Source organism: Nanorana parkeri, unplaced genomic scaffold (assembly GCF_000935625.1).
Source record: "Nanorana parkeri isolate BGI_ZX_2015 unplaced genomic scaffold, ASM93562v1 scaffold1740, whole genome shotgun sequence".
Taxonomy (NCBI): domain Eukaryota; kingdom Metazoa; phylum Chordata; class Amphibia; order Anura; family Dicroglossidae; genus Nanorana; species Nanorana parkeri.
The window spans coordinates 189,897-214,626 of record NW_017308008.1 but is presented as its reverse complement, the minus strand read 5'-3'; the positions used below and the strand labels follow the sequence as shown (position 1 = coordinate 214,626).

Here is a 24,730-nt window from a genome sequence, read left to right as displayed (position 1 = left end):
AGGTGCAATTTATGGATACTCTCTGTACGTGTTCCCGTAGCCAGTTCTCTATCCACGTACACACCACTTCATCAATGATTTTGGATCCGAAATTCCATTCGGTTCAGTATTCGGATTTCGTATTCATCAGAAGTTTTGTTTTGGTAAGACCCACAAAAGGAAGTCACATGACCATGCTTGTAAATTCAAGCCCCAACAGCCCAAAAAAACATCTGATTAGTCAGAGAATAGTCACATGTCCGAATTTGTTTAGTTTTGAACGGAATTCTCATTAAAGGAACACTCGGATTAGTTTGCATTCAGACGCCATTGGAAATTCAAATGCATCTGAATGTCCGAATTTAACAAAATTCATATGAATATTAATTCGGAACAAAATTAAATCTACATTAAATTTACATTTGTATTGAGCACCCATACCAACGCATAGGTAACGCTGATGTACTGGAAAGATAGAGATATGTAAGTACACATCCTTGATGTTCATGGAGGCTCGAAAGTCTCCTTGATAAAGGGAGACAATGCCAGACCTGAAGGATTTCATGAGAAACATTTGGACTCAAATAAAGACATTTAAAACCTTAAGATCCACGGTGAGGTCCCTTTTTGTTTTTGAAATGGTAAAAAGGTTCAGAAGATCGGCAAAAGCAGCATGGAGGTCTGCTATTTTATGTGGAGACACAAGGTTAGACAACATGAAGTGGGGCAGACAGAGAGTGAAACTCTAGCTTGTAGCCCATGGAAACCATGTGTCTTACACAGACATTCAAGATGATTGTTGATCAGGTGTTCACAAAAGCCAGCAGACATCCTTCCACACTTTGAAAAGTGGGGGCATTCCTTCATGAACAGGACTTGTCTGCAAGTTTGGGGGATCAAAAGGCTCAAGGTTTGCAAGTGAACTGGGTCCCTGGATCGAGTCTGGCCTTGGAGGTTGAAGCCATCATGTAACAATAGGAATTTTTAGTGGCTTCAGAGAGGGGGAAGAGTTTTCCCAGTTTGAGGCTTGGGCTTCTTCAGCAGGGGCAAAAGTGCATTTTTACCCCCAGTCCTTTGTGAGGGTGTCCAAAGAAGCACCAAAGAGACATTCACCATCAAAAGGAATCCGCAGCAAGTGTTTCTTACATTGCTGTTCTGCAGACTGACGTAGCAGTCAAATACTCAGACAGGAGACTCATTTTGGAAATAAGATGTACAATATCAATTAGCTCATCTATGCAGTTGTGTAGGGCTTCACACAACCTTTAAAGGCTTCACACAGAAAGGATCAGTAAGGATAGTAACTGTATCCTTTGACATGAGTTTGGTCCATTCCCAGAGATACTTAATCATGGCTATGGCAGGTAGCAAAAAAAATGATTTGGAAAGGGTTTATGAGATGTTTATCAATTGGATCCTAAAACACTGGTGCATCTTTAACAGGTATGGTCAGTGTTTTATTAAGGAATGCACAGTGGGAAAGGCCCACTTTTTGTTAAAGGATTCCTCAAATGAATATTGGTCTGTGAAACGTTTGGGAGGAGAGAATAGTTTAACAGGAGTTTCCCAGGCTCATTACAGAGCTCCTTCAAGTAAGATGTGTACTGTAGATGTTTTGATATCCTTGGGGCCTCTTAGTGATCCCAGACTAGCAACAGTACCAGTAGAAGCTACAAGCTGTTCTATCTGTAAAGTAACACAATACTGATATGGTATTGTTAAGCCTGGTAGCTATGGCAGGCAGCCTGAGGCTCCTCATGAACAAAATCTCGATTTTAACTGCTGCCCCACGTTGTCTTTGTCCTCGGCTGTGTCCCAGGGAACAGAGGTGTTCCTTTACCAATGGTACATGCCCCTCATCCCTTGGTAGGTATCAAGTGTAGTTTACCACCCACACTTTTAAATTTGCTGCTACCGGCCCCTGCGGCTATTCAGAGCTCTGATTCTGTGACTGTTTTACTGACCAGAAGCATTGGGCAACTTTTGGGACAGAAAGTTCACAGAAGAAGGACCCTTTCCAACAGCAGAAGGACCCTCTCAGTTCTTGTTGACTCTGCCCCGTGTCTCTAATGCAGCTGAGTAGACATAATTACATAGTTAGTCAGGTTGAAAAAAGACACATGTCCATCGAATTCAACCTATAGAGATATGAAAGGAAAAAAAAAAGCCTAAACAGAACGCTATGCCCACAGTTACTCACTGTTGATCCAGAGGAAGGCAAAGAAAAACCCTATAAAGCATGGTTCAATTTGCTCCAACACGGGAAAAAATTCCTTCCTGATCCCATAAGGCAGTCGGATATTCCGTGGATCAACAATTTCTGATGCTTAATATACCTATAAGAACCCAATATCCAGTAATATTCTGTGCATTTCATAAATACATCCAGATTTTTTTTAAACAATTAACTGAGCTAGCTAGAACTTGCTCCTGGGCGAGTCTATTCCACATTTTCACAGCTCTAACTGTGAAGAATCCTTTCCGTATGTAAAGGTTAAACCTCTTTTCCTCCAGACGCAAAGAGTGCCCTCTTGTCCTTTGCAGTGACCTTAAAGTGAATAATTTGGCACCAAGCTCACTATATGGACCGTTTATGTATTTATACATGGTGATCATGTCCCCCCTTAATTGCCTCTTCACCAGAGAGAACAAATTCAGGTCAGCTAATCTTTCCTCATGGCTGAGCTTTTCCATGCCTCTTATGAGTTTAGTCGCCTTTCCCTGCACTTTCTCCAGTTCCACAAAATCCTTTTTTTGAACTGGTGCCCAAAACTGAACTGCATATTCCAGATGAGGTCTTAATAATGCTTTGTACGGGGGCAGGATTAGGTCTCCTTCTCTGAAGTCTAGACCCCTTTTAATACAAGAAACTATTTTGCTTACTTTATAAACTGCGGCTTGACATTGCATGCTATTATTGAGTTTATGGTCAACCAGAACACCCAGATCTTTCTCCATCATTGACTCCCCCAAACATACTCCCCCTAGAGCAGGGATGCCCACGATTTTTCGTCTGGAGATCTACTTTTCAAATGACGAGCTCATTGAGATCTACCAACGAAAAAACACCTGCATTCAGAGGCGGGAGGGGGCGTGGGCTGCGCAATTGTATTCCACTAAATAACTTGGTGTCATCTGCAAACACAGAAATAGTACTTGTGCCTAGGCATCAGCCAACAGTACCAGCAGCAACCTGAATCAGTGGAACTGAACAGGAACCTACAAGCGGACCCAAGCTTCAGCAGCAGAGGGAACTCCCCAGCTGCCTCCAGCACAGGCAGGTTACTGAGACCTGCTGCCATCCACCCGTCTACCTCACTAAGCACCACTGTACCACCACTGCTCCCCTTGTCCCCCATTTCTGAGCAATGCCATCCCCCACTAATGATCAATGTGGTCCCTCCACTGCTGAGGAATGTCATCTCACTGATGCCCAATGTCACCCCCCTTTTCCCCACTGATCACCAATGTTCCCCACAGAGCCCCCATGCCCTCAAAGGATGACCAATGTCCCTCACTTCCACCACAGATAGTGGTTATATGTTTCCTCCCACTGACCACAGATGGTAGGCATTTTTTCCACCCACTGATCACAGATTACAATCATTTTTCTTTTCCACCCACTCAACATAGATGTCCACAGATTCCAAGCATTTTTTCCTCCCACTGACCACCCATGGCAGGCATTTATTTCCCCCACAGACCGTAGATGGCAGGCATTTATTTCCTCCCATTGACCACAAATGGAAGGGCCTTTTTCTCCTACCACCGACCACAGCTGGCAGGCATTTTTGCTCCCACTGACCACAGATGGTGGGTATTTTTTCCCTCCTCCTGATCATGGATGGCAGACATTTTTTTCTTCTTCACTGACCACAGATAGCAGATTTGTTTTCCCCCACTGACCACAGATGGTGAACATTTCATTTCTCCTGCTGACCACAGATGGGGGATATTTTATTCCACTGACCACAAATGGGGTAATTTATACCTCCCACTAACAGCAGATAGCAGGCATTTTATTTATTTTGATAATGGTCAATTTTTGTCCTCCCACTGACCACTCAAGCCAAACACGTTTTCCTCCTGCTGATCACAGACCCAAGGCATTTTTCATTTCCTGCCTAGTATAAGGGACACTATGACAAATGACTGCCATACACTATATATTGTGTTTTACATTACATTTTGCTGACAGCTCTACTCTATATATTGTGTTGTGCATTAGAATAGTGCTGACTTCTGCACATTACATAGTCGTCAATAAAATGTTCAATGTCTCAACAGTTGCTGGTTGATGAGGAAGATTCTTACTATTTTAACAAAGTTCTCCTTTAAATTGACACTAAACTCACAGGAGGGAGCTTGGAAAAGTGGCTACTTTACAACACACAGGGACCATGGGGAACAAAAATAACCAGTACAAAAAAGAGAGAGGATGAGGATTAACCCGTTAAGAGGTAACGGGTTAGCAGAGGTCAACTTAAGGATCCGGACAAGTCAATTGAATTTTTCTCCTGTTTCCCTCTTCAGATATAGTGAAGGAATCTGTATAGATCTATGATTGCAACACCGACTTTCTCTGCTTTCCGTTGGATAATAACGGGTATTTATAGATGTTGCTTGTTTATTTGATGTTTCCTGTGTAAATATCCTCTTATTTCGTAGAGGTTTATTATTACTTTTACTTCCAAATTATTTTGCCTTTTATTTTCCGTTTGTTATTTGAATATTAAGTCTTCTATTATTTGGTGTTAAAAGTCTCTGACCTCGGTTTAGCCGTATGTGCAATTAACTCCTTCCTGCTCATCAGCAATGTGTTACTCTAATTAGAGCGGTGAGGTATAACAAGTCCTTTTGTTTTGCAGGGAGGGGAGTTTTCTCACGGAATTCATTGTAGAACTCTTAAATTTTGCCCTACATAACAACTGCTTCCAATTCCCAGGAGTAAATGAAAGCTCTATCTGTCCTCAAAAAAGGGTATAAAATTCATTTCAGTACAGCACTGCATGACGGAATAAATGTCAGTCAAAGTACCGCAGCGCTGAATACTGAAAAATGGCCTGGATGGGAAGGGGGTTTAACACCGCGGATGTCAACTGGTTAAACAGATCAGAGGCACATCGATGGGAACCCCATGGGCCCCATCTTATGCATGTCTCCACCTAGGCCTATGGGAAGAAGAATTAATATACAATCACCCCTTATACCTGAGCCACGCAAAAACGTGGCTCAGGTATATCGACGATATACTAGTGGTCTGGAACGGAGGTGAAGACCTCTTGATATCCTTCATCAAAGATTTGAATATGAACAATAGAAATCTAAAATTCACTTACACTCAAAGTAATACTAAACTCTCTTTTTTGGATCTTTCAATAGAGATCAAAAATCAAAAACTGATTACAAAAACATATAAAAAAGAAAACTCAGCAAATACACTCCTTCATACGACTAGCCAGGGTATCCCTACAGGTCAATTTTGTAAGAATAAAACGCAATTGTAGCGAACATGCGGACTACATTAAAGAGTCCAAAGACCTGTACCAACGCTTCAGGGAAAGGGGATACCCACATAAACTAATCAAAAGGAGTAAAATAAAGGCAAATCAAAGAACAAGAAAAGATCTATTGCAGAATAAAGAATTAAAAACGGCATACCTAACGAATGAAAACAACAACTACACACATATGATAACCAAATATGGATCTAATTGGGAGAAACTAAGACAACTTCTAACGAAGCATTGGCACATCTTTGACCTATGCCCACCACTATCTAAAATAGTGGGTCCAAGACCCCTATTGATGGCCCGGCGTTCGAAAAATCTAAAAGATAGTCTAGTTAATTCAGAATACACACCTAGCTCATCGAAACAAACACTTCAAAATAAAAAAAGACTCAAAGGGATGTACCCCTGTGGGGGCTGCCAGATCTGTCCTTATATAGACAAAACAAAAACTTTTAGGAACTCTGAAAATACAAAATCCTTCAACATAGTGAGTTTTAATAACTGCAATTCAAGAAAGCTTATATACCTAATTAAATGCCCATGTCAGAAATTCTACGTGGGCAAAACCAAAAGACAACTTAAAGTAAGAATAGGTGAACACCTAAATGACATCAAGAAGAGAGATATAGACAGTCCCCTAGCCCAACATTTCTTGGAACATCATAAGGGGGTCCCACATGGGCTTAAAGTTAAAGTCATTTACGCATTAAATATCTCTCCCCGAAGAGGAGGTTTTGATAGGATCCTCCAACAGCGGGAGAAGATGTGGATCTATAGGTTAAATACAATGATTCCGATAGGATTGAACAATGAATGCAGTCTCAATGTCTTTTTATAAGACAAACTGTTTCTAACCTACCTCCATAATGGATCCACATCTTCTCCACTGATCAACACATACGGGGACTATCCATCCTAAAAGTAATATATCGTGTAAAGGTAGAAATCTATTTTTAAATACGGCTATGTAGAAACTATTTTTATTTCATAATAGAGAAATATAAACTTTATGTTGATACTGTCTAATGAAACTAATAGAAGGTTATATCAAAGGAGGGAGATTTATCCTTTAGAATCTAAACCAATGAAGGGGGATAGAAAATGAGGGAAAAGAAAGGGGCGTGACCCTACTATTTAAGGAACATCTCTCCCAACACTTGATTATGTCCTGACGAAGCCCCGTACAATGGGAGGGGTGAAACGCGTCGACAGATAGACAGAGATCAAATGTGCAGTCATCATATCACAAGTGGACATATGATCCTGAAAACTTGACCTTAAACATTTGCTAATCTTGCTAAAATCCGAAATTGGGACTGGTGGCTCTCACAGACGGACAGACTGTATCCTGAATATCCAGGAGACTTCAAAAAGATCCACGAAGTAAAGACATCACTCGTACCTACCATTGGAGATCCGACCATTATGAGGATCGATCCACATATAATTTATGACTGTATGTTTCCTACAATGTTTTTAATGGTAATTAGTGAATCCAATGTGCAATCGTATATGTTTTTTCAATAAAATTATATTTTTTACAATCAATTGACTTGTCCGGATCCTTAAGTTGACCGCTGCTAACCCGTTACCTCTTAACGGGTTAATCGTCTCTCTTTTTTGTACTAGTTTATTTTGGTCACGGATCAGACGTAACAAGCAATTGTGTAAATCTAATCAGGGCAATTATAATCAGTCGGATCTCCAGGTAGGAACACAAACCCCTTCCAACAAAAATAACCACCCTTGAGAAGGAAGGACAGTGTCAGGAAGAATTCAGAGAAGATTTGAGGAATCTACAACCGAGTGATGCACAAATAAGATACATGTTTGTTAAAGCGGACCTTTACACTAAAAAATCTAATTCTACCAATCTAATTCTACCAAGACGAATTATATGAACTATGATTAATAATATAGATATGTGTAAAATGCTGTGATTTTGAAATACTTACACTTGCAGAGCATTCACTTCCTGTTTTGAATGCTGAAAATGACTTCAGTTTGCCAAGCAATTCACACTGGGATTGCCTTGTCATCAGCAGAGCATTGCTGGGAAATCTCGTATGTAATCTCATGAGATCTCAGTGTAAAGGCATTTTCCTCCCCTGAGATGATGTGCATGGGCATGGTCACATGCCCTAGTCACATGTCTAGTCACATGTGCCAGAATTCCAGGAAGTAAAAAGAGAGCTAGTACTCTGCCTTTAGTTAACATGGCCACTGTAAGAAGACTGGGGAAGAAAAGAGAAATAAGGTATGCAGAGAATACAAAGCAGGCAATTATCTAGAAGTATGTGTTTGTAGATTGTCATTACTAAACACTTCTAAAGGTGTGTTTGTTATTTTAAAGATATGTATACTTTATTTTGTTGTAATATGTACATTTGTTATGGGCAGACATTTGATAAAAACATACTTTCTTGTAATTTAAGGTTTCGCAGCTTGATTACTTATTTTGCCATGTCTCAACACAATTCTAAAATTTTAACATTACAATTAATGGTACCACAATGGGGGTATTCATAAAAACTGGAGCAAACAGAATCTGGAGCAGTTGCTTATGACAACCAATCAGTAGGGAAGGGTGGAGGGGGGCCACGTCGGTAAACTGTTGATGTGTTTCCACCAGCAGAATTAGTGGCTTATTTTCCTCTCATCATGTCAGTGGGCATCACTTATGGAAAAGTTGGCGTCATCACTCTGCTCTTGGGGAATCTTACCACCTATTGCTTAGCTTCCCACTACCACCATGTCATTCTTTTGCAAGACCTGTATCTGCAAGCAAGACCACTCTTCATAAAATGTGTAATATCATAAAGATAGCCTAGCATGTTTTGTAAATAGCTACCTCTATCTATTCATTTTCATTAATATTTTCTTTTTTTTTTTTAATATGGCTACATATTGAGCACACATACTGTGTTTGTATTGTTTTCTAGTCAAGACAGACTCCAGAAGGTGAATTCCTGCCACTCGACCAACGTGAGCTGGATGTTGGATTTGGCACTGGAGCTGACCAACTGTTCCTAGTTTCTCCACTTACCATCTGTCATGAAATCAACCGTAGGAGTCCATTCTTTGATCTCTCACAGAAGTCACTGAGAAGTGAGCAGTTTGAAATTGTTGTTATTCTGGAAGGAATTGTTGAAACTACAGGTGAGCACTAGAATGTTCAGGTATTTCCATTAATGTGATAAAACCTTTACAGGAGTGAAGAAACAAAGCCTTCACCAGACCTCTGGTTGAATCTGTATGTGCGAATTGTAAAATACATGTATAGTACAAATGTCGATAATAGATGTTTAGATAAATGTATGTATTTTTCACCTCAGAAGATACTTCCTTAGAGAACTTGTGGTACTTAAAGATGTACCCCATCCCTAAACATAGACAACGTTACACAAGGAAAATGAAGTGGGTACAGGGAGATAGTGAATAAACAAAGATTATTATAAAACAATAAAGTGTATTCAGATAAAACATTTAAAATCTAAGATATAGCGTATACTTCTAACATTCTCAGCTAGCCTCTATCTAGGCCCACTAGTTGTCAAAAGCTTTATCTAAGTATAGTAACCAAGATATAATACTTCTCATACAATGATTAACTGTATGACGATAAGCTGTCCCACTTTCCATCATGCAGTTGATCATTGCATGAGAAGTATTATATCTTGGTTATTATACTAAGATAACGTTTCTGGTACCCAGTGAGCCTAGATGGATGTTAGATGAGAGGTTGGAAACTCGTAAAAAGTATATGCTGTATCTTAGGAGATTCTTAACCTTTGTACCTGAATAAATGCTATTTTATTATAATCTTTGTTTACACATCTCCCTGCACCTCATAAATCCCACTTAGTTTCTATTGTATATCCTTATCTATCTTTAGGGATGTAGTACATCTCCCTAAGGAAGTATCGTTCTGTCTATTTTTTAGACATGTGCGATTCGTTTCGTTCCGAATCGAAATTCGGACGAATTTTCGGAAATTCGGACATTCGGATGTATCCGAATTCCGAATTACAGACATAACGAATGCAAACGAATCCGAATTTCCATTTCCGAAATTCGGCAGCGTTCGTACGAACGTTCGTTTCGTTTTCTGTTCTTATTCGTTTCTTATTCGTTTCGTTCGTTGGAGCAAAGTAACATTAGAGAAGGAGAAAAATATTTTTTCCCCCTCAAATGTCACTTTTGCTGCAAACGAACGAAACGAATAAGAAACGAATAGGAAACGAATAAGAAACGAATAAGAACAGAAAAAGAAACGAACGTTCGTACTAACGCTACCGAATTTCGTCCGAATCCGAATTCCGAATCCGAATTGACTTTCACACCCGAATCCTGAAAAACGAAATAACACAAATCCGAATGTAAAACGAAACTAAACTAAACGAATTTTTTGGCAGTGCACATGTCTACTATTTTTGTCTTTTTCAACTTAATTTGTTTCTATAGTGGCTAATTGATAGTAGAATTTATATTAATTTATCTGTGGAAGCTGCTGAGGTAAATCTGTGACTAACTTCTAAGATATTCTTGTGAACTGCACTATTGAGGTCTTCCCACTGAACCCCATACCACCAACAATCCCTTTAGATTATCCTTTGCATTCTACCTTTTGGGATGAAAAAAATCAGCAGTGACAAAGAAACAACCTTGTAATGGCCAGGTCAGGTCAGTGAATCCCTTAATTATTCGGAGAAATAATTAAGGGATTCTGCATTGAGAAAAAACTTCTTATGTCCCCAAACCACTCTTCTTCCCCACCCTTCAAGATTGTTCAGCTTCACTGCTGGTTTGACTAAGAGCAAATACTGTATGCTACTGAATAGTTCAAATTCCACCAGCTGAGTTGTTGCTTGGGGTGTATGATGGGAAAGGATCAGCTTAGCCATGGGAGTAAAATACCATCAGAGGCATTTTTCCTCAAGACAAAGTCCTTTTAAAAGGCCAGTAAAAATTAAATCCACCTGCAACCTTCCTGAACTGACATGTCAGTTTTGATTGCACATGAATTATTAACATTCACTATATTACCAAAAGTATTGGGACACCTGCCTTTACACGCACATGAACTTTAATGGCATCCCAGTCTTAGTCCGTAGCGTTCAATATTGAGTTGGCCCACCCTTTGCAGCTATAAAACACCTTCAACTCTTCTGGGAAGGCTGTCCACAAGGTTTAAGAGTGTGTCTATGGGAATGTTTGACCATTCTTCCAGAAGCGCATTTGTGAGGTCAGGTACTGATGTTGGACGAGAAGGCCTGGCTCGCAGTCTCTGCTCTAATTCATCCCAAAGGTGTTCTATTGGGTTGAAGTCAGGACTCTGTGCAGACCAGTCAAGTTCCTCCACCCCAAACTCCCTCATCCAGCTCTTTATGGATCTTGCTTTGTGCACTGGTGCGCAGTTATATTAGAACAGGAGGGGGCCATCCCCAAACTGTTCCCACAAAGTTGGGAGCATGAAATTGTCGAAAATGTCTTGGTATGCTGATGCCATAAGAGTTCCCTTTACTGGAACTAAGGGGCCAAGCCCAACCTCTGAACAACAACCCCACACCATAATCCGCCCTCCACCAAACTTTAGACTTGGCACAATGCAGTCAGGCAAGTACCGTTTTCCTGGCAACCGCCAAACCCAGACACGTCCATCGGATTGCCAGACAGAGAAGCGTGATTTGTCATTCCAGAGAACTCGTCTCCACTTCTCTAGAGTCCAGCACACAGAGCATAACAGACACACACAGACAGCGCAACGCACAGTGCATGATGCAGAGTGCAACGCACAGGGCATAATACACAACTCAGCGCACAGGGTATAACACACACATAACGCAACACACAGGGCATAATATACACACAGAGCACAACGCACAGAGCATAATACACAACGCAACACACAGGACATAATACATACACAGCACAATGCACAGGACATAATACATACACACAGGCCATAACACAAACACTCAGCACAACACAGAGTGCACTGGGCATTATGCACACAGCATTACACATACACAGACTGCACAACACACACAGCATTACACATACACAGACTGCACAACACACAGGGCATAACATACACAAAGGGCACCCAGACCCATCTCTTTGACCCCCACCTAATTACTTGCTGGCACTGCTTAAGTAGCTCCCCTATAGCCCACGATCAGTTAGTCCTCCCTTGGGCTACCCCTGTGCATTTCCCTATTAGAGATGGCCACATTGCGGCGGTCATCTTTAATAAGGTTTATAATGTGGCGACTATCTTTAGTAAGGTTTACAATGCAGCGGCCATCTTTAATAAGGTTGATAATGTGACGGCCATCTTTAATAAGGTTTAAAATGTGGCAGCCATCTTTAATAAGGTTCATAGTGCGGCGGCCATCTTTAACATGGGCAAGGCACACAGAGGTGAGCTACGGCACACGGGAAGCCGCCACAAACTCATCCAGGAGTCGGGCACTCTGTCTTTGACCGTGAATTCATTTCCACTCGCCCCCACACAATTTTCACTTGCCAATTGCAAGGGGGGGCAACTGGCAAGTGAAAATTGAAATTTTGAGCCCTGCTTTACACCACTGCATCCGACGCTTTACATTGCTTACATCACTTGGTGATGTAAGGCTTGGATGCAGCTGCTCGGCCATGGAAACCCATTCCATGAAGCTCTCTACACACTGTTGTTGTGCCAATCTGAAGGCCACACGCAGTTTGGAGGTCTGTAGCTATCGACTCTGCAGACAGTTGATGACTTCCTGGTTGCTTCCACTTTGTTATAATACCACTAACAGTTGACCGTGGAATATTTTGAAGCAAGGAAATTTCACGGAACACCTGAATCCAATGATTTGGAGGGGTGTCCCAATACTTTTGGCAATATAGTGTATATACTTTAGTTTCCCTTTCTCATGTGCTTTGCTGCTCTTTTTTATAATAGACACTCTGTTCAACTTGTATCAGAGTTGATGCTGGCATATTACAGTTGGGAAACAACACTTATCATTTAGATATTATATAAGATACTCTAGCTTCCTCTTCATATGCCTACCATATTGAAAAATGATAACAACAGGTTTTAAGATACAAGCCTCTAATCTAAAATCATCATCAGATTTACCAATTTGTTTGGCAGCAAATGCCAAACCTCATTGTCAAATGTTCCTAAGCCGTCTTTAGCCTCTATGGCAAAAAAGGGTAAACATAATGTCAAATATCCAAAAAGTACAAAAAAGTTTCAGATCGGAGTAAACTTAAGTGTAAACAATGTTTGTTTGTTTTTATAACTATTGCTTTTAATGTATTTTAATAAAACTTCAAAATGCTTAAAAGCATTGCATTTTAACATCATGGGGTCCCAAATTCCATAATTATCCAAACTGTGTAAAGAACAAATACTGTCTTCTACAAAGAAGGTAAATCCGGTTCTTTTGAGCAGTTGGAGCTAGATTTGTTCCTGACATGATACTTGTCCTTTATTTCATCTGAGGTAAACATTACATGGACACAAATGTGGTTATACATACACTGACAGGGTAACCAATCAGGGAGTCCTGGAGGGTATGTCCATTAGGATCCTGTTTGGACATGTTTTATTGTATGTGGTGATGGAGCTGGATATATTGACCCTCAATGCATATGAATTGGATGCCAAGTGCTACACCACTTTCTGGATTCTATACCCTCATATAATGTGCTAAGGACCAACGGATATACCAGTACTTGTTGTCTAAAGAGATAATATAGATTTTTTTTTTTTATAGTCGGTTATGTCTGGTATATAATACACAGTTTGTGTTATCCATATGGTGCATTCTAGTGCATGAATGAGACCTATGTTCATTCCCTCTTATTAGCTATCATTGCTCTAAATAACCAGGACTTTCTGGTTCTTATTTTTTAGTTGGAGACAGAATTTGTTTGCACATTTTAGATACCAATGGAATGTTAAAATGCAATGTTGTAAAGTATTTTGTAGTGTAGTACAAAAAGTACAATTGACATTACCAGCTTTCATAGTTAGTCAGGTTGAAAAGGGACACATGTCCATCGAGTTTAACCTTTAGAGATATGGAAGAAAAAAAAAAGAAGAAAAGCCTAAACAGAATGTTATGCCCCCAATTAGAAGGTAAAAAAAAAAAAGAACCTATAAAGCATGGTTGAATTTGCTCCAACAGGGGAAAAAAATCCTTCCTGATCCCATAAGGCAATCGGATATTCCCTGGATCAACAATCTCTGATGCTTAATATACCTATAAGAACTCAATATCCAGTAATATTCTGTGCATTTAGGAATACATCCAGATTTATTTTTAAAACAAATAACTGAGCTAGCTAGAACTAGCTCCTGGGAAAGTCTGTTCCACATTTTCACAGCACCAACTGTGAAGAATCCTTTCCGTATGCAAAGGTTAAACCTCTTTTCCTCCAGACGCAAAAAGCCCCTTGTCTTTTGCAGTGACCTTAAAGTGAATAATTTGGCACCAAGCTCACTATATGGACCATTTATGTATTTATACATGGTGATCATGTCCCCCCTTAATCGTCTCTTCTCCAGAGAGAACAAATTCAGGTCAGTTAATCTTTCCTCATAGCTGAGCTCCTCCATGCCTCTTATGAGTTTAGTCACCCTTCGCTGCACTTTCTCCAGTTCCACAACATCCTTTTTGTGAACTGGTGCCCAAAACTGAGCTGCATATTCCAGATGAGGTTTTACTAATGCTTTGTACAGGGGCAGGATTATGTCTCCTTCTCTGGAGTCTATACCCCTTTTAATACAAGAAAATATTTTGCTTGCTTTAGAAAGTGCGGCTTGACATTGCATGCTATTATTGAGTCTATGATCTACCAGAACACCCAGACTCCCCCAAACATACTCCCCCTGGAGTGTATGACGCATGCACGTTTTTAGTCCACAAGTGCATAACTTTACATTTATCAACATTAAACCTCATTTGCCAAATCGATGCCCAATCACACAGTGCATTCAGATCTGCGTGTAAGTTGGGGACATCCTGTAAGGACTGTATTCCACTACATAACTTGGTGTCATCTGCAAACACAGAAATAGTACTTTTAATCCCCAATTCTATGTAATTTATAAATAGATTAAAAGGTAAGGGGCCCAACACTGAACCTTGGGGGACACCACTAACAACCTCTGCCTATTCAGAACTGTGTCAAATGCTTTTGCAGAGTCTAAATATACTATACCCAAAGCCATTCCTCTGTGCAATGTATTACTCACTTCCTCATAAAAAGAAAGTAGGTTGGTTTGACAACATCTATCTTTTGTGAATCCGTGCTGACTATCGCTTATAATATTATTTTCAAGCAAAATCATGTGATCCATGATCAAACTTTCAAGTATCTTGATCAAACTTTCAAGTATCTTGCCAACTATTGAAGTTAAACTTACAGGTCTGTAATTACTTGGTAAAGACTGATCCTTTTTTAAATATAGGCTCCACATTGGCCTTGCGCCAATCCATCGGTACCAAGCCAATCATTAGAGAGTCTCTAAAAATTAGATACACTGGCTTTGAAATTACACACCTCAATTCTTAGAGGACACGTGGGTGAAAGCCATCCGGTCCAGGTGCTTTGTTCACCTTAATTTTGTCTAACTGTTTCTGGACCATATCAATAGTCAGCCATTGTGGTTCTGTGGAGGCTATGGCGCTGTCATCCCCATTATGGACTTGAGTTACATCATGTCCCTTGGTGTGCACAGAGCTGAAGAAAGTATTTAATACATTTGCCTTCTCTTTGTCCCCAGTTACCAATTCTGAGTTATATTTTAAGGGGCCTACATGTTCAGACCTGATTTTTTTTTACTATTAATATATTTAAAGAATTTGTGGGGGTTTGTCTTGCACTCTTTTGCAACCTGCTGTCCGTTTTGAATCTTTGCGAGCTTTATTTCATTTTTACATATTTTGTTATATTCTTAGCTTTCAAATGACGACAGTGTTCCTTCATTTTTATATTTTTTAAACGCCCTTTTCTCATTGTTTATGGCTTTTTTAATATTAGATGTGAGCCACATAGGTTTTACTTTTAGCCTTTTAAACTTAGTGATTACTAGAATATATTTTGCTGTATGGTTGCGAACAATTGTTTTGAAACATTCCCATTTTTGTTCAGTGTTTTTTGATGAAAATATTCCCTCCCAGTTTAAATGTTCAAGAACAGCCCTCAGCATAGGAAAATTTGCTCTCCTGAAGTTTAAGTGTTTTTATTTTTCCAGTATGTGAATGTTGTTTACAACTCAAGTTAAATGAAATCATATTATGGTCACTGCTACCCAGATGTTCTTTTTTATGAATATTTGTAATAAGCTCTGCATTGTTTGAGATTACCAGATCCAGAAGAGCATCATTTCTGAGGGCTTCTACAAACTGTACCATAAAATTGTCATGTAATAAGATTATAAATGTCTGCCCTTTTACTGTTCCAGCAGTGCCATTATGCCAGTCAATGTCAGGATAGTTAAAATCTCTCATTAATACTGTCCCATCCCTTGCAGCCCTTTCTATTTGTTTAAGGTGCTGAGTCTCTATCTCTTCATTAACGCTGGAGGGCCTGTAACAAACTCCAACAATTACCTTTGCGTTATGCATTCTAGTATACAACTCCACCCATAACGCCTCAGCACCATCACACTCACCATCACTAAAGTCATCTTTCACACTCACTTTTAGATCACTTCTCACATAGAGAATATTAATAGCCCAATCATGTAAAAAACCAAGCCAAGATTCAGCAATACAATGGTATCATAGTTCTCCTCATGCACCAAAGCTTCCAATTCTCCAATTTTGCTGTGCTGACTTCTGGCATTGGCAAACAAACAATTCAAGCCTTTTTACATTTTTCACTTGTAATTGCTGTATCTTTTGTTGTAGTATAATTAGTACTATCATCTCCAATGTTTGTTTGCAACATGGGAATCTCCTTATCCGCTTTGATTTCCCTCCCCCCATCTTCCCCTGGCCCACCCTCCATTATAGTCTGACCCCTGTTTGACTTGTCTGCCCCATTATATTCCCTCTCTCCCTCCCCCTTAATCCTAGTTTAAATACTCCTCCAGCCCTCCCATGAACCTCTCCCCTAGCACAGCAGCCCCCCATCCATTTAGGTGCAGACTGTCTTTAGCATATAGGTTGTACCCCAATTAAAAGTCATCCCAGTGCTCTAGAAACCCAAAGCCTTCCCTCTTACACCAGGTCTTCAGCCATGTGTTTAGTTCTCTAAGCTCCCGTTTAGTTCTCTAAGCGTTCACTACTGGAATAATGTTAAAATGTAATGTTGCACCGTATTTTGTAGTTTATTACAAGAATTAGATGTGTCAAAAAATGTTTACACCTTAGTTGACCTAGATCTCATTCTTTTTTGTATTTTTTGGGGATGTCCTAAGGGGGGTTACACATTTTAGTCATATCAGTGAATTGTGTTAAATTTAATTTTTTCATAATAGGCAATATTGCTGGACTACAGAAGGTTCAAGACAGGAGCTTGGTTACCACTTGTCCAACTTGTAGAGCACACAGGGAACAGTTATTTGTACTTTCTAATATTACGTTATAAAGTGTGGTTTGTCAGTGTGCGCTAATGTGACAGCTGTGTATCAGTTTGTAGTAATGTGACAGTCATATGTCAATCTGTGCCATTGTGAAAGCAGTGTCAGTCTGGCTGCGTGTCAACATAGTTGCTAACATTCACAGATCCGGCTGGACAGTCCTGGGATTTTGGACACTCTTTAAGGGCTATTTTACTCGTGCAGCAAAGCCAGGCATTGGAGAAGCATTTTTAGCGCCTCTCTTTTCGCCTATTAACGCCAATGTGTGATAAAACAATAGCAACCGCCCAGGACAGTTCACACATGGGCGTCAGCGTTGCAGCAAAAAAGCAGATTTCATGTCTCGTCCTAGAGGCATTGTCGCTGGAATAATGCCTCCATTGAAGTGTATTCAACCGCTTTTTTAAACGCTCGTTCAACCTCTGGAGCGTTGACAATTCATTAAATAAGCATTGCACATGCGGTTTTGCAATAGGAGAGACCCCAAATTAAATAGATTAAATGAAAAAGTGCTTGTGGTCCCCCCCCCCCGATCAATACCAGACCTTTGGGTCTGGTTGGAAAGTTAGTAGGCACCCCCTAGTAAAAATAATATTTTTTTAAAGGGCATGGGGTTCCCCCCAAAAGTCATATCAGGCCCCTTAGGTCTGGTAGGAATTTTAAGGGGCAACTCCACCCCAAAAAAATGGGGAAAAAATATGTGGGAGTTCCAAACCCTTGATCCGAGCACAGGCCTGGCAAGGCATCATACCTGGACACATGCCTAAAGCACTGTGAGGGTGCTTTTCCAGGGCCTCTTCCCCACCAGCCCTGACCCGTTGGTTGTGGGGGTCTGATGGCAGGGGAGCTTATTTGCACCGGGGTACCCCATTATTCAAGGGGCACCCAGATGTACTTGTACCCCTACTCATTCACTAAAGGGTTAAAAGTAAAATGTAAATAAATACACCACACATTTGAAAGTCCTTTAATTGAACAAAAAAACACTACACAAGTTTTTGACAAGTCCTTACATTTTAAAAAAGTCATAAAATGCATCCATCAAAGTAATCCAATGGTCAGTCACAATGTCCAGTGTTGTCAACGATGACGCCGACCCATTGAAATAAAAAGAAGCCCACCAACCTGTCCTCACCCGACGAACACACGCCGCCGGACAAATGTCAACAAATAGACAGAGCAAGCAGTGTTGACACGGCCAGCTCTGCCCATTTGTTTTCATTTTGGCCATTTGATCTGAGAAGTCCCACAGTTGGTTGACATTTGGCCGGCCTCTGTCATTTTGCAGTGTGTGTTTGGCGAGTGAGGATGGGTTGGCAGGCTTTTTAAAAATGTTGTTGTTGTTGACAATGCTGGGCATCGTGATTGACCATTAGATTACTTCAAAGGATGCATTTTTGACTTGTTTTTTTTTTAATTAAAGGACTTGGGAACCAGGGATGACTCTGGAAAAGCACCCTCCCATTGCCGAGGGCATGTGGCCTGGTATGGTGGAGGGTGGGGGGGGGGCGCTCGCTCATCCCCCGATTTCCTGTCCTGCCAGGCCTGTGCTCGGATCATGGGTCTGGTAGGAATTTTAGGGGGGACCCCTACATTCTTTTTTCGGGGTTGGGTTCCCCCTTAAAATTCCTAGCAGACCTATAGGGCCCAGTATTTTGGGGGGAACACCACATACTTTTTCTTTATCTGTGGGGGTGCGGGGTCCCTCCCCCTCCTAACTTTCCAACAAGCAAAATCTGTTGTAACAATGCAAAGGGTGCCCCTGGCACTAAAAGAACACTGGTATTAGTGTCAGCTGACTGTAGATGTCCGTCCAATGGTAAAGTTATAGTTAAGGCCTGATAGAGAGAAAAGCATATTATTAATTTTTTTCAAGTGTAGGCAACTATGGTATTATTTACTAATTCTGTGTAATAAAAACAAAGCTACACGTTGAATGGAATAAATTGTGTTTGAGGCTGATACAATTAATCGCAGGAATGATCTTATGATGATTTCGTAAATATTACTGAAGATAAGTTTAGGTATCTTGAGGGGGTGTTAAAAATCTGCCCTGGTTGTCAGATGTTCTAGGTATGCCACTGCATTAAAATAAAATGGTATCATTAAAAAACAAATGGAGACAGTACCTTTAACATTACCAGAATCAACTAATGGAATCATTTTCAGAAATATCAAAGAAAATGTAAGTTCATGCAGTCAACTATTAGCATTGTAATGTAGATATTATAGGCACGAATAGAATATTGGTTAGCGTTTCATAGATCTCACTGGCCATTTATGATGCCATTAATGTCATTAATGTTCCAGAAAATTTGCATTACTGGAGGTTAACTTTATTTTTGAAGAAAATGACAGATTTTAAATTATAGCCAACATATTACCCAATTAACTCACCATCCCGAGCAGTCTTACAATGATACAGTGGTTTGCAGAATTATTAACCACACTTAGCCTGTTTATATTTTGTTCTGTTACAACTAGAATTAAAATGGATTTAAAGTGAACATGGAGGCTGCTATGTCAAAAATACAAATGCAATTTGCATTCTTAAAATACAATCTGCCTGGCTTTCATGGTCACCCTTTTGCTTCAGTACACCAACCCAGAATAAATATGCAGATAAGGACTTCTTACTTTGATTTTCTACATAGCCATGATTTATCTGTCAAAAAATACTTGATGAGCTCACTGTGTAACCAATCATAAAGAAAGAAGACTGGGTATAGATCATTTTGAGATATGGGAACACAGTAACAACAGAAATGCAAAATACAAAAAAGAACACAATAACAAAATATCACTTAAAAATACCCAGTAGATCTGTTTGTATAAAAAAAAAACGATGGAGGCCCCAGTGATATTTAAAACTGAGTATCACAAAACTTGTCTATATCACAAATGCATCCAAAATGAGTCCCTCAGAGCACTTGCTATGTATGGAGATCACACAAGCATTTTAATCAGTTAAACAAAAATGTTTGCGCACCATCAGACTGAACAAGTATAGCTGTGTCTTTCAAAATGTGCTTGTATATAGAAAACTTTACATATATAAAGTATGTTTTTTTTGTTTTGCATTTCTATAGTTACTGCATTTGTAAATTATACAAGTCTTCACTTTCTACTTTTTAATTTCTATATTTGTTCTGGGTCAGTGACTTAAAAAATATTTATTGTTTTATATAAAAGCCAATAGTCCGTTATTTCAAATGCTGGTTAAATCACGTACAGTAGATGCTGCTCCTACATGTCCTATGGAGCCACCCTTGGCAGGACACGCTCCTCTGCTCCCCACTCCTCCTCCTTTCTTCTCCAAGCTAGTAGATGGACGACTGCTAGAGACTGGTCTGTCTCTTGTGATCTTGTACTGGACAGGGAAGAGGAAGTGAAAGAGTTACAGCTGTTCTGAAACATGATAACTGTAAGTGCTTGGGGAAAAAAAATTAAGAAATAGTTTGCTGGGCAATGTATATTTGTTTGATCTGGATTCATTATTGAATAATGTTTGAGAGTTTATTACTACTTTAAAACAGTGGGGTTGATTTACTAAAGGCAAATAGGCTGTTCACTTTGCAAAGGGGATTTTTCCTTTAGCTTTGTGAATGATGTTCGGCACACTCAAAATGAACATTTATATAGATTACCAGGTAAAAATGAAGGAAAGAAAACGAATGCAGTCACCACATCTAACAACTGGTAAGCCGTAGTAAAAAAAAGCTTTGCCTAGAGATACACTTTAAGGAGAGCATTATCCAGAGAAACAGCAATGAGAACAATGGTAACTCTGAAGCAGCTGCAGAGATCCGTAGCTGAGATATTCAGACATCTCACAAAGATGGCAGAAAAAAAAAAGGACACAGGTCTTGTGAATGAAAAATAGTTTTAATGTCCCCTGTGTGATAGCAATTGGAGGTGACAGGTTCTCTTTATTGACCCTGTCACTTCCAATATGGTAGTTCTAGCACAGCACTGTGCTGGAACTCCTGTGACAGGTGAGAGAGGAAGAGCACAGCTCTCCCCTCTCACCGTCTACAGTCTGCACGGAGCGGCAGGGTTACTTTTAAACCTGCCGCTCTGCTCACTGCAATGAGAGACTTGGCGGCGGAGCCCGTAACAAGAGGAGAGAGGTAAGTGCAGGGGGGAGGGGAGGAGGTTGCACACTGTTTACATGTGATCTCGGCGACATCGCCGAGTTCACATGTAAACGAAAAATCGGCAGCCTCACTCTACATTTAGTCCTGCTTGTGCAAAGCAGGACTAAATGTAGAGAGGGCAACTTCCCCACAAGGATACACCCTGCCACCCCTCTGCGCCCTGCCGCCCCAAGGCCGGGCCTCTGTGGCCTTGTAGGGAATCCGGGCCTGGCTGCAATGTTAGAAGTCAGTGTTAATTGCCAGCAATGTGGGAGCCAACTCAGCCAACTGAAAATTCTGCAGGAGCCAACTCAGCCATGGATGAAAATTGTGCAGGAGCCAACTCAGCCATGGATGCAAACTCCAGAAGCCCCCTCAGCAATGGATGCAAACTCCAGGAGCCCCCTCAGCAATGGATGCAAACTGCAGGAGCCAACTTAGCCATGGATGAAAATTGTGCAGGAGCCAACTCGGCCATGGATGAAAATTGTGCAGAAGCCAACTCGGCCATGGATGAAAATTGTGCAGGAGCCAACTCAGCCATGGATGAAAATTGTGCATGCCAAGATTTTAGCAGGAAGTAGCAGGGGCAGGCAGGTCAGCAAAGCTGGCTCTTACAAGTTTTTATAGATATATATATATAAAAATACCTTTTCTCATATCAACTGTGTTATCCCACTCCCTTGATCCCCAGGGGTGCTGTGTCCACATGATACGCTTCCTCCGTAGCTACAACTCCGATACCTTTTGTGCCCTTTAGTGCAAACTAGGGCAATTATCAAGAAACCCAGCATATATCGGAATTTACTTCATGGACAGCATTTTGTCTTTTTTATATAAAAAATATATGAATACATCTGGCTTTCTAAGCGGCATGTCTCCTAATTGACAAGGAATTTTCTCATTAACTCACTCATTTACTTACTGGTTCATAGGCGGTATGCAGTCATTAATTCTTGTATATATATTTATCTGTCTGTTGTGTATATATATTTATCTGTCTGTCTGATTAATATATTTTTCTGATTTTCTGTGTACGTAGAGTCTAAAATTATAGATTTTTATTGAATAAATACATTTATACTTTTTTCACCATTTGATTGTCACGTAGATTGTGTAAAGAATGGTGGGATCCCCTCTCCCCAGGGAAAACTTTTTCCAAAAACTTTTAATAGTTAGGGGACCCCCATTTATATTTATTATATTGGAGATATTGTGCATATACCTTCCCTTCCCCGTCTTATTGTCTTACAAGTAGACCCCGGTGAAGGTAACAGGCAGCAATGACACCTGGAAAGCTGGCTACTGCACCCAAACCCACTTGTTGCTGACAGTGAGCAACATGCGTGCAGGTGGCCTAGGACTGTGGGCAAATGTTAAATAGTTACATAGTTAATCAGGTTGAAAAAAGACAAGTCCATCGAGTTCAACCTATAGAGATAAGAAGAAAAAAAAATGGCAGTGAAAGACTTCAGTTAACTCTTTTACTGCGCCTGCACAGGCGCCGCTCACTTGTAAAATAATGAGACAGTGACAGTCACATACCTGGGCTCTACTCACAGCTTTGTTTTGTTTTTTTGCATCTTTATTTTAATAGCTCAGAAACAGATCCTGTCGTGCTTTATCAATAAATATGTTTTTTTTTTTATAAAGTAGGGGGATGGCCACGGTAGGGTCATACCACCGCTTTTAAAATTGCCCCCATATAGCTGTGGACAAATTAACCAATGCCTAATGATTCTGCTGAATTTGGTCTGGGCATCTAGGTTTCAGTTACCTATGGTCATGAATTGAAAGTTCGAATTAGAACCGAACACGGAGGTGTTCGGCTCATCCCTAGTCATGAAAGGGCTGAATACTAGGGTTGCACAGATACCAAGTACAGTACTCTGTACAAGTACGAGTACATGTACTGATACTTTTGAGCTCCAAGACTAGACTAGAGAAAAATTCAGAAGTTAGGAGGCAGCTGTCATTTGTAAGGAGCACGCAGAGCTCCTGGGATTTGTACATCTCTGTTTTAATGTATGATTTTGTTTTTATAAATATAAATAAAGGGATGCACAGATACCAGTTTTGAGAGTATGAGTACTGGTACTTGCGAGTACTTACAAGTACGAGTACTGATACAGTGGTGGAGCGCCAGAGCCAGGTCCCAGCTGCAACCACTGCAACCCTGGTAGTTCTCATGAAAATGCCAAGTATCTGCACTGGTACTCGAAAAGTATCTGTGCAACCCTACTGAATACAATTTGTATTAAAGGAAAACAAGTAGTGTTTTTTTCAATTCAGCATGGTTGGTTACCATTGGCATTTTAATGAATCATTTCTCTGATTGCCTATATGATTTCTACTGATTGCCTGTGGTGGCTCTTTAAATGTATATAACTAATAACCTTGTGTTTTTCCTGTAAAGTGCAGAGATCAGAGATGCCTGTAGTTCTGGGGTGGGTTATTTATATCGTGTGTCCTTAATGCATGTAATGAGATATTGATTTTTTTACAGGAATGACCTGCCAGGCAAGAACATCTTACACTGAAGATGAAGTGCTGTGGGGACACAGATTTCTCCCTGTCATGTCGTTAGAAGAAGGCTTCTTTCGAGTGGATTACTCCCAGTTCCATGCTACATTTGAAGTACCAACCCCATATTATAGTGTAAAGGAACAGGAAGACAAATTATCCCCCAGTTCACCTCTAAATTCCCTTTGTAGTGAAAAGTACATCAGGGACAGGGTCTGCTCTTTAGACTACCTTAATGTGTTTGAAGTAGGAAGCAGTATACTTCCTACTAAACTTCAGAAACTCAATCGGGGAAGTGACAATGTCCAGGCAAAACTATTACGAATGTGTAGCAGTAACGTAGAGAGAGCTTGCAGTACTGGAGACCTTCCCTTGAAGATCCAAAGGATAACAGTGTCCACCTGTGAAGAGAATACTCCACTAAAATATTTCAAGGTGAAACCCGAGAATATGACCCAGTCTACTGGTAACCTTCAGCTGCAGAAGAAAGCACAAGGAATGATGACCTTGGGAACAATGCTTGATGCCAATCTACCTGCAAAGCTGCGTAAAATGAATTCTGGCTGTATCAGCTAAAAAAAAGTTAAAATGGAAGAGTAACATGAGATACTATATGGAATAATAAATGGCCTTAAATTTGTGACCATTAGAGACATTCACTGTTCCACATTTTTGTCATAAAAAACATTAAGCATTAAACATGCATTTAAAAGCTGTTGTCTTTTCATTAATATGCATGAAATGCACATACAATGTGAAAATGAGGGCATGGAATCTGTTTTTAGAACCATTACAGTATGTTCCAGATCAGAAAATTAACCAAACGATAATAAAGAAAGTCTTTTTTTCACTGTGAATTAATTTTCCTTGAATTTAATCGAGAAGAAATTTGATGCGTATTTTATTATAATTTGCATAGGCAGAATGAAAATGTTTTATGCTTTAGGTGTTTTACATAATGGAGAGAACACTATTGTGATTGCACTGTC

General features: G+C 40.1%; 1 protein-coding gene across 1 annotated transcript in view; it reads left to right on the top strand.

Moving 5' to 3' along the window:
* LOC108799492 (G protein-activated inward rectifier potassium channel 1-like) overlaps window positions 1–24,564 on the top strand; it is a 77,485-nt gene extending 52,921 nt beyond the window's left edge. The window contains exons 2-3 of the mRNA XM_018571354.1: window positions 8,435–8,651; window positions 23,725–24,564. Coding sequence (XP_018426856.1) covers window positions 8,435–8,651; window positions 23,725–24,317 — 810 coding nt within the window. The 3' untranslated portion in view covers window positions 24,318–24,564. The remainder of the gene's footprint in view (window positions 1–8,434; window positions 8,652–23,724) is intronic.
* The last annotated feature ends 166 nt before the right edge of the window (window positions 24,565–24,730 follow it).